General features: G+C 40.6%; 1 protein-coding gene across 1 annotated transcript in view; it reads left to right on the top strand.

Annotated features, from left to right (window-relative positions):
* The first annotated feature begins 1,055 nt into the window (after window positions 1-1,055).
* eif2d (eukaryotic translation initiation factor 2D) overlaps window positions 1,056-13,327 on the top strand; it is a 51,325-nt gene continuing 39,053 nt past the window's right edge. The window contains exons 1-12 of the mRNA XM_005931753.2: window positions 1,056-1,320; window positions 4,443-4,633; window positions 4,728-4,811; window positions 4,900-4,990; window positions 5,068-5,175; window positions 7,060-7,328; window positions 7,745-7,862; window positions 7,939-7,984; window positions 8,068-8,174; window positions 8,301-8,456; window positions 12,069-12,158; window positions 12,558-12,653. Of these exons, the coding sequence (XP_005931815.1) occupies window positions 1,265-1,320; window positions 4,443-4,633; window positions 4,728-4,811; window positions 4,900-4,990; window positions 5,068-5,175; window positions 7,060-7,328; window positions 7,745-7,862; window positions 7,939-7,984; window positions 8,068-8,174; window positions 8,301-8,456; window positions 12,069-12,158; window positions 12,558-12,653 (1,412 nt within the window). The 5' untranslated portion in view covers window positions 1,056-1,264. The remainder of the gene's footprint in view (window positions 1,321-4,442; window positions 4,634-4,727; window positions 4,812-4,899; window positions 4,991-5,067; window positions 5,176-7,059; window positions 7,329-7,744; window positions 7,863-7,938; window positions 7,985-8,067; window positions 8,175-8,300; window positions 8,457-12,068; window positions 12,159-12,557; window positions 12,654-13,327) is intronic.

Consider the following 13,327-nt stretch of genomic DNA (forward strand, 5'->3'; position numbering starts at 1 on the left):
AGGCCCACGTGTCATGTTGCCATATCAACACCTTTGCATTTGTCTGAACTTGACATTATACTCCACTGCAGACAGAGACACAGCCAGCTGGAGACCTGAAAACCGAGTAGTCGTTCCCACTCTACTTCTTTGGAATCTGCGTTGTGGGGCACATGGACAGTTGGTGCTACGAGTGTAACAACTCTGTGATAAGCCCTGGGTCAGACACTGTTTTAGACGCTTACTGCCACATTTTACCGGACCAAGCACACCATCTCACATTCTCTCTGTCTATAAGCATGGAGCAAAGAAGATAAGCCATTAACTACAGGTCCTCACAGACTGACTGGATGAATCACTGTATAGCATCCAACTCACTTATGGAATTCCTCATTCAACAATCCTTACCAATTGAGCACTTTCTGGATGTATTGTACACGGTAGGAGTCCATATGTGGATTCAATCCTTTACAAAAACACAAACAGTTCTCTTCGCTCCTTCCTCACTTGCCTAAAAACTGATTATTGCATAGCTGACGTCAACAGCTTCATGAGCATTTTGAATAAAACTACAAGAGACAAGGTCAGGAAGTTCAAGTCATATATCTCCCAGCATGCCCCTCTACCTATCAAAGCTTTCCAGAAAAGGTACCTATTTTAATCAGTGGAGAGTAAAATGCCTGAGTAAATATTTTCAGAGCTAAAATTTACTTTATAAAGGAAATGTATAGTTTTTTTTATTAGTTTCATTGTTTGTTTCAGAAGTATTATTATTATTATTATTATTATTATTATTATTACACAGCAAAGACAGAATAAAACTGTCTTTCTTTGCAACGACAATAAATTTTTCTCACTAGTTGAAATGCTTAATTGTCGACACTTTTAACAAGTCATTGTTTTACATGGAGCACTGTTCATGTGAGTCAACATTAAACAGTTGCTTGGTTTAGCCTACAAGAAGTTTTACAATTACTGCCTATTCTGTCGATGGTAACGGAGATTCGATATACACACACTTTGGACTCCGCAGAAAAAATATTACTGATACCTACGTGCTTAGTTTATCTTGCGGAACAAAAGTTGCCTGTGCAGTTTCACATCGGTCATAAATATGTGTCGGACCATCCCACCAAACGAGGAGCAGCTGACTACTGAAAAGCATTGTAGAATCAGTTTATGTGTTGTAGATGAGTCGTTTTAGATGCTCTGTGCTGATGTACTGAAAAGGCGTACCATCAGAAGTGGTCATGCTGAATTCTTCTGACTAACGTTTTATGAAAATATGTTTGCCAAACCATTTCGTGTCAAATCCAACACCGCAATCAAAGGATCAGACAGGTGAGTCACTGCTGCTCACATCTTTAGCTGACGCTTGCTTCTTCTACATATTCACATTTATTATATGTGGTGGAGGACTCTAAACATTTTTTTAAACTGTCCAAGTATCAGACGCTGTCCTCCTCATATAAGTGGAATAAATCAAAACGGCGTAGTTCTTCTCTTCAGCTTACAGTGAAGCTTCTGGTCAGTGAATGAATAGATTTAGATAGCGGCGATATATCAGTTTTTCCGTATATCTTCGTATTTGAGCTGAAAGCTCATTATTAGCTGGCACTGTCAATATCGATCAATATTTAACAAGGACAAATAATGACCATATTATTTTACTCTTATAATAATAACAATAATAATAACCCATTTGTATATCATTTATCACGTTTATCAAAACCAGTGTTACGAGGTGCTTCGCATAGGAACAGAATAAACGGACATACTGGGTGGAAATTATAATTTAAAAAAAAATCAATCAAAATGTGCCGGTGTCAAAATGTAAATCCAATACAATGTGATTCTAGTAAAATTAACTTTAAAATCAAAAAGTTGAAAGAATAAGGTGAAGCTAATCTATGAATGTAAAAAATATATATATCTAAAATGTATGCTAAATGTTTTTTTAAAGGTTTTCAACGTAAATAAATATTTAGCAGTGATTTTAAAGTAAACACCAGCTGGATTTCCTCAGGCAGGTCATTTCCCTCCCACTGTCAGAAAAAGTCCTGATATTAATAATTGGCACGTGTGGGAGGATCGTCAGCCAATCAGATCGTCTGTCTCTTCAAGACTATAAAAGCAGGCCTGGATGAACTGCTCAGCCTCTCTCTTCCACTCCACCTGTTGATGTTTGTCTCTTAGTTAGGTTATGTTTATATATATATTCTTGGGCTGGGCTTTAAATATACTGTCAGTTCTAAAAGAAATGGGGAGCCTGTGTAGAGGCATTAAGACTCGTGGAATATGTTCAGTTTTCTTGGTTCTTTTAAAAGGTCTACCTGTTGTATTTTGTGATTTAGTGCTTTCTGATACCTGTGTAATTATTATTAAAATAATCCAACCCAGTGGAAATTAAAGTATGAATGATAGTCTGACACTGAATCTAAGTACTGATCGTATCTTTACAAAATTCCTTAGGTGATAGTAGCAGGACTGGGAAATCTTGTTTATGTTTCTCACAACTGTGATTAGATTTGAATATCACACTCAGGTCTCAGACAGCAGATGTTACATGAATGGATAAAGAACCAAGGAGAGAACTTGATGCTTGGATGCAGCTTTTCTGAACCAATGATGACATTTTTTTATTTCATCAGTTACAGAATTAGACAGTTGAAGAGGTTGGCTAAAACGTGGATTTCTCTCTGACCCAGAGCTGTATGTCATCTCTTTTATAAGATTGCTGTTATGAGATGAATAGTACCTTTGGGACATTTTGGAGTTTGGAGCTCTTGAATCATATTTCCCTCCTGCATGCAGGTTGTAACTTGGGCCCTAGGAAAAACTGAGTTTCTTAATCCTGAGTTGAGGGTACTCTGAGGTTTCTGTTACAGAAAGAATGCTAACGTAAACTCTGAATCTGTGTACCTATCATGCTTGCTGGCTGGTTTTCTTCTTCAATGAACTCCTAGTTTCTCTCGGACTCCTTCTGCTGCTCCTGAATCAACTGACAAGCATTTAGATTAATTTCCTCCCTCATGAGGTCCCTATCAAATCATGCAGTGGAGTGATTTAATATGAAGTTTATGTTTTTCCAAACACCAGAATTCAAGGTCAGTCTTTATTTTTTGTACTTAGCGGAGTCCTCAGTCATCAATGTGAGGACAGACGCAGCGATTACACTGCCGATTTATTTCCAGCTCAGAATAAAATCTGTACACTACATCTTTCACAATGACTCTGTGGAGGGTAATGCAGCTGTCACACCATCAGCCAACAATAACTGTTTAAATAAAGCTTTGCACACGTAAACACACAATCATTTATGAGGTTGTAGTCGGAAAAAATGTCTGACACTGTTAAGATCTTGAACTTTATGTGAATATTTGAATAAAGATGAGACAGAGATAACTTTGAGATGATAAAACAGAGCCAAATGTAGTTTAAAGTGGGCTTTTAAAAGCAGGCTGCAGACAGTCTGACTGAATTTCATGTTGAAATAAATCCATATGTTGAAATATAGCCATTAAATTATGTTGAGCAATATTTTAAAAAGTATAATGTTTGAAAGTTCACATTCTGAATCTGTTGGGCTCTCAGACAACACTTCTGATGACGGGACAGGTAAAAAAATTAATAAATAAAGTTCAAATTCTGCACCATGACACATTTTCTAGAGAATTTAGGCTAAAGCAGTTACCTACCTTTTGTATTCAGTTTCTGTTCCCTGCATTTTCTCAGTTTCACTTTAATCAGAATACTTTATTAATCCCGAAGAAAATTAGGGAAGATATCAAATGTAGATGTCGCAGTCGCATGCATCCCATCCTTATTGAATTAACTTCATCAGACACATCGTAACCATAGCCAGTATAAAAGATTTATATATTTTATGCATGCATTTGATGGCCAATTAGACCAAGCTGGTTAAAATAACTCCCCCATCCCCTTTTCTCTATCATCATGGTGCGCACTGACACTCATCCTCTCCTGATGATGACTTTCATTTACTAATCACACATGATTATCTCAGAGAGAACATGTATCTGAGCTAACATTTATTTCCATTTATGAGCCAAGCGAAAAGGACCTTAATCCACTCAGAGTTTATTGAACTTGGCTCCTAAGCGGCGGTAAATAATAACCCGCTGAAAGGAGCAGATGACTATTTTTTGGCAAGGTGACAAATGAAACTAATATTTTAGAGGAAAAGTATAGTTTTGACAAGATATTATAGCTGAAAAAAACAAATAAATAAAATATAAATTTGGATTCTAAAAAGAATATCTTTTAACAAATAAATGGATCAATTTCCTTGAGTTGAGCACAAAAATAGTGTGGGTCATGGTGCAGTTAAGCCAAGCATAAACAGGGTAATCTGTTAAGATATTATCAGATAAATTGAAATGGTATATTTTTAAAACATCTGTTCGTGTGTATTTTATCTATTTCTGTGTTGTTGCCTTTAGGAGAAAGCTCAAAGCTGACTTATCCGCGGCCTTTCCTTTGCTGTCTGCTGATGAACTGTCTGAACTGGTCCCCAATAAAGAGGAACTAAATGTTCTCAAGAGTTATGCACACAAGGGAGATGCTGTGACAGTTTATGTTCTTCATAAAAATCCAGTGTTCTTTGAAGTGGATAAAAAACTTTTTCCTACCGGTAATTAAACTGCAGTGAACGCACTAATATGGGATACAAGGCGATGACTGATCTGCTCTTAAGTAACTTTTTTTTTTTTCGTCATATTTATTAGTGTATGTTCTTTGGCGATACCCCGCTCTCCTCCCAGCCTTCAAGACATGGCCTCCTGTTCTTCAGAAATTGACTGGAGGGGCAGGTATGCTTTTTTTTTGAGGTGGGGGATCAGTGAATCGTGTGCAAATGTTTTGTGCAAAGTTATGAGAGAATATTGTGCTTTTCCAAAGATCTCATGCTCCCAGGTGTGGTGGTGCCTTCATGTGGTCTCCCAGATGTGAAACAGGGGGACAGCTGTGCTGTTACATTAGTGAACAACAGGTATGTTATATTAAACACTTTTGGAAGACCTTTCCTAAAAAATGTAAGTGTGATTGTGTCCTTCGGGTTGTTCCTAGAGCACCTGTTGCAGTTGGGACAGCTGCTGTGTCCACTGAACAGATGCACTGTTTGGGTATGAAAGGAAGAGGAGTCTGCATTCTTCACACATACATGGATTATCTCTGGTGAGTCGCTTTCACCTTAAAGCATTGAATTGTTTTGAATTTAAGTTTAGTGGCATTATTGATTAGTGTCGTTTCACTCCATTAAATTGAAGGCTACAGTTGGCAGCTCCTTAGCTTAGCATGAAGACTCTAGCAGGTGGAGAATTTTTGGTGTGTTTTTTCTCAATAACTAGGGCAGTGAATGTTTGAAGTTGCGTGTCTCTCAGTGTTGGCCAAATTGGTGACCTGTGCTGGGTGTATCCTGGCTTGCACCTCTGACAGCTGGGTGTTGGTTCAAACCTGCTTCTCAGGCTTTCTCCAGGCATGTTCTCCCTCTGCCCATGTAGGCTACTTCCCACAGTTCACAGCTTGGTTATTTAGTTTATTGGTGATTCTAAATTTGCCATTGGTTTGACAGATGATGCAAAAAGTGATGCAAAAATGGGGAAAAAAAAGTGATGAAAAAAAAATGAAGCACTTGCACAACAAGGACCACCTGTCTTCTTTTCCTTATGAGGATATTCCAAAAACAGTGAAGATGAAACTGATAACATTTGATCATTGTTTGTTAGTGATGCACATTATGTTTTTGCACATCATGTCTGCCCGTCCCACTCTCCTAAACGTAGTGGCTTTGAAATTTATCAAGGCTTTTTCGGAAATGAACTCATGACATTTTGGCTATAAAAGGTCCTTTTGACCTCATGTCCATCCCATTCCTGTGACTATATCAGGAACGCTTGGTGAACTTCAGATTTGGCATGAATATTTATTTGGACTCAAACATCAACAAATTAGAGTTTGGTAAATTGGGAAAAAATTCCCGCAAATAAAATGACATTCTGAAATAATGACATTTCACATTTGATTAGATATTGCATTAGTGATGCTTATATTTAGTGCCCATCTATTAGTTTAATTTAATCTTCATTACACACAGTGCACTCACGGGACACTTCATTAGGTATACCTTGCTAGTACTGATTTGAACCCCCTGTTTTGCCTTCAGAACTGCCTCAATTCTTTATAGCAAGGACTCAACCAGGTTGTGGAAACATTCCTCAGAGATTTTGGTCCATATTAATTTGTTGGCAGCACATCCATGATACAAATCTACTGTTCCAGCACATTCCAGAGGTGCTCTATTGGATTGAGATCTGGTGACTGGAGGCCAACTGAGTACAGTAAACTGTTCAAGAGCACAGTTTGAGATGATTTGAGCTTTTTGACATTTATTTTCCTGGCAGCAGACGTAATAAGGTGGATACCCTGTGGTGATAAATAGACGGGCATGGTCACCATCAATAGCCAGATAGGCTGTGGCATTTCCATCACCAGCAGCCTGAACCAAGGCAAAAGTTATCCATGCTTTCATGTTGTTTATGCCAAACTCTGACCTTACATTTGAATGTTGCAGCAGAAATGGAGAGTCTCCAGACCAGGTGACACTTTTCCAGTGTCGTCCAATCTGGGCGAGCCCATGTGAATTCAGTTTCCTGTTCTTAGCTGACATGAGTCTCACTTTTTTGTGGTCTCCTGCTGCTGTAGCACATATGCTTCAAGGTTTGACGTGTTGTGCATTTAGAGATGCTCTTCTGCATTATAAGTGATTATTTGATTTGAAGTGTTCTCTTCATCAAAGGAGTCTGGCCTTTCTCCTCTGACCTCTGTAATAAAGAAGGCATTTTGTGTTACTGAATAGCTGAATAACTGTATCCAGTAAAGTGGCTACTCATTAGAACTGTTTAAAATAAAAGTACTGATGCAGGTAAAAAGGACTGTATTTTGTTTGTGGTGAGTTTGTCTGATTTGAGTTTGAACAAGCATTCGTTTAAACTGCAAGTTGATTGGCTGGTGGAGGCAAAAAGTCAAAATGCTCTAATGCCAGTTTCATATCCTTTTCAGGGCTTTTGGAGATAAGTCAGGTCCTCCTTCTTTACCAGATGCAGAAAATGAAGCACATGGGGAGAACGGTGAGGAATGTGAAATCAGTGACAAAGAGGAGGAGGAAGTTGATAAGTGTGTGGAGGAGCAGCACAGTCCAGAGGAAACGGTCACAGATCAAGCCCAGTCTTGTTTTGAGGAGCTGAGCTTAGTTGAACAGGATGAAGAGAAGGGTGAAAAGAACAATGAGAAGGAGGAGGAGACCCAGGATGAGCAGAAAACACCACAAGGTACCAGATGTACAACAAAAGTCGCCTTGAGGCTTGAGGTGACTTTTGAATAGATGTAATCAAATTCTCTCACATATTTTCCTTGATGTAACAGGATGATGGTAAGTGCAAGGATCAGAAGTGTTATTAATAAAAATGAAGTTATAGATTTACCATTAAATTACTTCCCACCAAAGTTGTTCTGAATCTGCTTTTAATAATACTTCGCCAAAACCTCATAAATACTTTAATCCCCGATTTAAATCTGATTGACGTAATGACTACTAAATGGTTGCAGGGCAGGCTCGATGACTTTGTTGGGGTTTTTTTGTGAACATGTGGTTTTGTTATGTTAATTCAGCTGTGGAATACATTTTTTTTTTTTTTTGCATGCTCAGAGAAAAGTATGTAATACAGGTCATGCCTTGTTTTCACAGAGGTAATGGACGCCATGCTGTTGCAGTGCTTTCTTCATGCCTTAAAGAGCAAGGTGAAGAAGTCAGAGCTCCCCCTACTGACGAGTACATTTCTCCGCAACCATATGTTTTCTTGCTGGTAATGTATAAATCACCTTTGTAGAAGTTTTAAGGGGAAAGAAAAATTATTGCTGAAAACGCCTTGTATTTTTCAGCCCAAGTGGAAAGCAACTTGATATCAAGAAGTCGAGCTATAAGAAGGTATCATGTGTCCAGCTTGTGACATTGAACACATTTTAGTGTGAAATGCATAACCTCATCAGTATGTGTGTCTTTTCTAACAGCTTTCCAAGTTTCTACAGACAATGGAGAAACGGTATAACATCGTGCGAGTAAAGGAACTCACCAAGGGTGTGGAGAGTATTGTGGAGGTGGACTGGAAGAATCCAGAGTGAGTCGAGGGCTTTTTCAAAATAAAGAAATTCTTCATAGGGATTGAAACTTGCAACCCACCCACATTCAGCAAGGTTAGCTCTGTGTTTGTACTTTGTATTACTGTAGCCTTGTTTTTTTGTAGACTGCGTTCCTTCAGCTTTCCCGAGGACACAGATGTTGAATCGACTCCACTGCCGGATGGAGAGGAAGGAGAAATTCCGTATCATCCTCCAGAGATCACAACTCTATACTCTGTGTCTGCTCGGCTGGAGCCTCTCTTTCTGAATGCAAACAAGAGGTCTGTATGTTTTCCTAACCCTGCCTCTTCATACTTCCTCCTGTTCGCATGGGTCGGACAGCAGGGGGACATAGCAGGGAGAGTTGGAGCTTGTGTTTCTTTAAAAGAGACACTGAATCCCAAGCAACTCCGGGAGAGCTGCTGATAATTGGCCTCACCCTCTGACCAACCTGTGAACTGATAGGGCAATATTTGTCTTACACAAGCTGAAGAATTCCTGGTCTTTAGCTGCGTCTGAAATCACACGTTTGATTGCTAATTTATTGCTCCATCTATAGTTTTCAAGTAGTTTTCCCCATAGGGACCCATAAATTTTGGAATGGAAAAATGGTTTCCATTGTAAATTGGGGTTTTTGGCAGAAGGTTTTTCATTTGCTTTTTTCCCATCTATGAAAAGCCATGTGTTACTAATAGTACATCATCAGTACTGTAGAGTTTTCTTAGATCAAACGTAGCAAATTGCGCTAAAACAGAAATGGTAGTTTTCTTGGAAGATTCAGTGAACTGCCAGTTGTCATGTTCTTTCTAAGAACTACAAGCAGCCTTTCTGTCATGCAATATATTATTTTCATAATAAAATTAATTTGTTAAACTTTACAATTTCCCTTCAAACTGCTATAAGTTCAAGGATCTTCTCTCACTGAAACAACTCTGAAAATATCCCAAACAATAGCAGGTGCAGCATCATTTTTATATGTGTAACATCATTTTTTTTAGCATGTTTATTAAATCAACAAATACCAGGACATTGACCCTTTTCTCTTTTTCACTCATCTAATTGATTTTCCTCAGTTCTTTGTTCCTCCATACCGAGGTTTTTGTCAAAGCTGCTGGCTTGTGGCTCTGGATAGCTTTAGCTTTTAGCCACTTTGTCTGTGTTAGGTTCTTTAAAATGTCCGTGCAGCTGGGTGAGGGTGATTGAAGGGTCGCGTTAGGTTTACTTTGTGTCTTCATCACGCTATGGGCCACAGCCTCACACTAATAACATGTGGCTGTAAGATTGTGACCAACTATTAGCCTGCTACGCCATGTGCATGTTGCACATGTTGCACATGTTGCACATGCATGAAATAGAGAGGCTCATAATCGAACATACATCAGGCTGACCAGCTGGTCACCAGTCCAGGTCAAGAACACAGAAAATTGTCCTGACTCTGCTCCCTAGCTCAGTGGATGGGTGCATCTCTGTAATTGTTGCCCAGCTGCCACACATCTGTCTTATAAAGTGGAGATAGCAAGTTAACACGAATAAAGCAAAACGCATGACAATGCTTTCTAAAAAGAACTGCCCCTTGCTGAATAACTTGGTTTGATCTTCCTCCTAGTGTGCTTTGTATGGTGACCACTCATCGTGGGAATTGTAGGCTTTTCCCAGCTTAGGTTTTAATATCCAGGAGCTTCTTGTACGGTGCGTGACCTGTTGTGACAGGTGAAATGTTTATACTGATTCTGAAAAGGGTTATTGTCTGAATTCTTGGAGAGCAGTGTAATTCATATAAAACAATCCCTTGAAATATCCAATGAAATGACTATATGCTGAAACAATCTTGGACTGAGAGTTTTTTTTAATAAATTTAAATTAGCTTCAGAAGCTTCTGTGGAAAACCCACACTATTACTCCAAGGACTGTTTGTTTATATACTAATTAGCCAGAACATTAAAACCACCAGTGTAGGTCTACCAAAACAGCTCAGTTAGCCACAGGCGGTCAGGAGCATTTTTGGGTAAAATGCTCAAGAACCTCAAATAATCATTGTTAGCAGAGGAACGCTATCATTCACTTTATATGTTAAAGTGAACCCATGGTCTGTTTTAAAATAAGTTATCCTCATATTTTGGGTTGGCTTTTGCATATTTTTAGTTGATTCTTCTTTAGTCTAAGCCTTAGACTTTAAGGCATTCATCAGGACAACCAGCACAAATTGGCCCAGAGTATAAATTCTTCAGTATTTAGCTTTAGTTGATGTACAGCTAACATAAGCTAATGCAGTCTAATACAACAACCCTGCATCTGTTTTCCTGAGCTTTAAATCTCTTAGCCTTAATTTAAATACTTTGAGTAAAACTGTCTTGGCAGCCGGGGATCGGTCCGCCAGGGCCCTCCGCTCCTGGCCGTCGCCCAGCACACAATGCACCCGGCCCCTATGGCGCCTCCTGTGGGTGGTGGGCCTGCAGGAGGATGGGCCCATGTCTCCTCTTTGGGCTGTGCTCGCCCTCGGGCACACCCTCCCCGGGCTTGGCTCCAGGGCGGGGCCCCGGTAACCCTATCCCGGGCAAGGTAAACTGTTCCCCTGATGTTTTCTTCATAAGGGTCTTCTGAATCGCTCTTTGTCTGGTCCCTCACCCAGGACCAATTTGCCATGGGAGACCCTACCAGGGGGCAAAAGCCCCCAGACAACATAGCCCCTGGCATCCCTGGGACACACAAACCCCTCCACCACGATAAGGTAGCGATTCACGGAGAGGACGAGTTCCTGCCCCAAGTGGAGGAGTTCAAATATCTCGGGGTCTTAATAATAATAATAATAATGGATTGCATCTATATAGCGCTTTTCAGGACCCAAAGCGCTTTACAATACCACTATTCATTCACTCTCACATTCATACACTGGTGAAGCAAGCTACAGTTGTAGCCACAGCTGCCCTGGGGCAGACTGACAGAACATGCCATATTGCGCCATCGGCCCCTCTGGCCATCACCAGTAGGCGGTAGGTGAAGTGTATTGCCCAAGGAGAGAATGACCGAGACTGTCCGAGCCAGGGCTCGAACCAGCAACCTTCCGATTACAAGACGAACACCCAACTCTTGAGCCACGATCGCCCTTGTTCGTCTTGTTCGCGAGTGATGGGAGAAGGGAGCCAGAGATCGACAGACGGGTTGGTGCTGTGGCTGCAGTGATGCGGACACTGCACCGGTCCGTCGTGGTGAAGAGAGAGCTGAGTGTAAAAGCGAAGCTCTCAATTTACCGGTCGATCTACGTCCCTACCCTCACCTATGGCCACGAACTGTGGGTAGTGACCGAAAGAACGAGATCGCGGATACAAGCGGCAGAAATGAGCTTCCTCCGAAGGGTGGCTGGCCTCTCCCTTAGAGATAGGGTGAGAAGTTCGGCCATCCGGGAGGGGCTCAGAGTAGAGCCGCTGCTGCTCCACATCGAAAGGAGCCAGCTGAGGTGGTTCGGGCATCTGACAAGGATGCCCCCTGGGCGCCTCCTGGGGAGGTGTTCCAGGCATGTCCCACCGGGAGGAGGCCCCGGGGCAGACCCAGGACACGCTGATCGAGTGCCTGGGAACGCCTTGGTGTTCCCCCGGATAAGCTGGAGGAGGTGGCTGGGGAGAGGGAGGTCTGGGGTTCTCTGCTTAGGCTGCTGCCCCCGCGACCCGGCCCCGGATAAAGCGGATGAAGATGGATGGATGGATGAGTAAAACTGCTGATTCAACTTTAAATCTGCAGTTTTTTTTCTAGCTGTGTTGCTTTATATAGATGAGTTTATTTCCTAATAGACTAATCAAAAGAAAGTAGATATTTTTATTAAAGCTTAGGTAGCCTTTATAAGTTTTTCTCATTTGTATTGATCGGTGATACTAATGTGTGCTTTGTTGCCTCTTTAGGAAAGGAGCTACACTGCATCCTGCTGAAGTAAGAAGTATTGTCACGGAGTATGTGAAGGACAATGAGCTGGTGGATGAAAATAATAAGAAGTAAGAGGCTGTTCAAAACTCTACTGTGATTCAAAGTGGATATTTGAAAAACCACAGACAGAAGAACACAGAACAACTAAACATTGAAAACCTGGAGACCACGCTCCTGAGTTGAACCGGGCGTGGTGGTGAACAGCAGTCTCACTGACTATTAAATACAGAACTGACCTTAATAACATTATAATAAGCTAAAATGTTTAAATGTGACTCTGAGACTCCAAAAAACATCTCATGTTTCCTTTTCTAATAATTTGTTCCTCATCTGATGTGAAACAAACTAGCAGTGATTTATGGGAGAAAATAAACTATCTGCCACAAAGCTGGCATGGCTTAACAGTGCAGCATGCTCCCTGTTTAGTGCCATCCCTCAAGCCTCACTATTTTTGTCCTCCTTACTAGTTACGTGACCATCAACCCAACTCTGTGTGACTGCTTACTGGAGAAATCAGAGTATCAGGAGGTAGTCTCTCTCAAATGGGATGACCTCTTTAGCAGGTAAAGACAAACTTTTTTTAAAGCGCTGTGTACAACATTGAACATGTTGCTTTTTGAAGTACTGTACACCACCCACACTTAAAAACAGCTGTACTAGAAATAGACAAAAATAGTTTGCATTTCTGTATAGGGCTGTGTGATGTGACCAAATTTCATATCCCGATATAAAGACATCTATCGTCCCGACAACGGTATATATCACAAAAATGTTACAATTTCTGTAAATTCCGTGAATGTCAGGCAACTCGATTTGGGTAAAGGGTTTTTTTTTTTTGGGTGGGGGTGGGGGTTCTTCTTCTTAGCCGGTCGTGTACCTGGAGTCAAGTGTTTTAACCGATGCATGAAACTATACATTTTTAGACATTTTCTTTGTGAGTATTTATTACACAGCGTGCTGCGGGGAAAAGCTGATTCTACGGTTTGATTCTAAGGTTTATTTTTTTGGCACCTGACAGTAGGGCTGCACGATTAATCGTTAGAAAATCGCGATCTCGATTCATACTTATGTGCGATCTCATTTCCAAATGACAACGATTTAAAAAAAAAAAAAAAGACAACGACAATTGTACCGCATTTTGATCCGGGACGTAATCTACATGAAAACAAGCGCTCACTCTTCCTGCTCAACAAATGACAAGGGCGGAGCCTTATACCACGTGATACAGAAGCTGTGC

Source organism: Haplochromis burtoni, unplaced genomic scaffold (assembly GCF_018398535.1).
Source record: "Haplochromis burtoni strain Fernald_Lab_line unplaced genomic scaffold, NCSU_Asbu1 Contig_146, whole genome shotgun sequence".
Classification (NCBI taxonomy): domain Eukaryota; kingdom Metazoa; phylum Chordata; class Actinopteri; order Cichliformes; family Cichlidae; genus Haplochromis; species Haplochromis burtoni.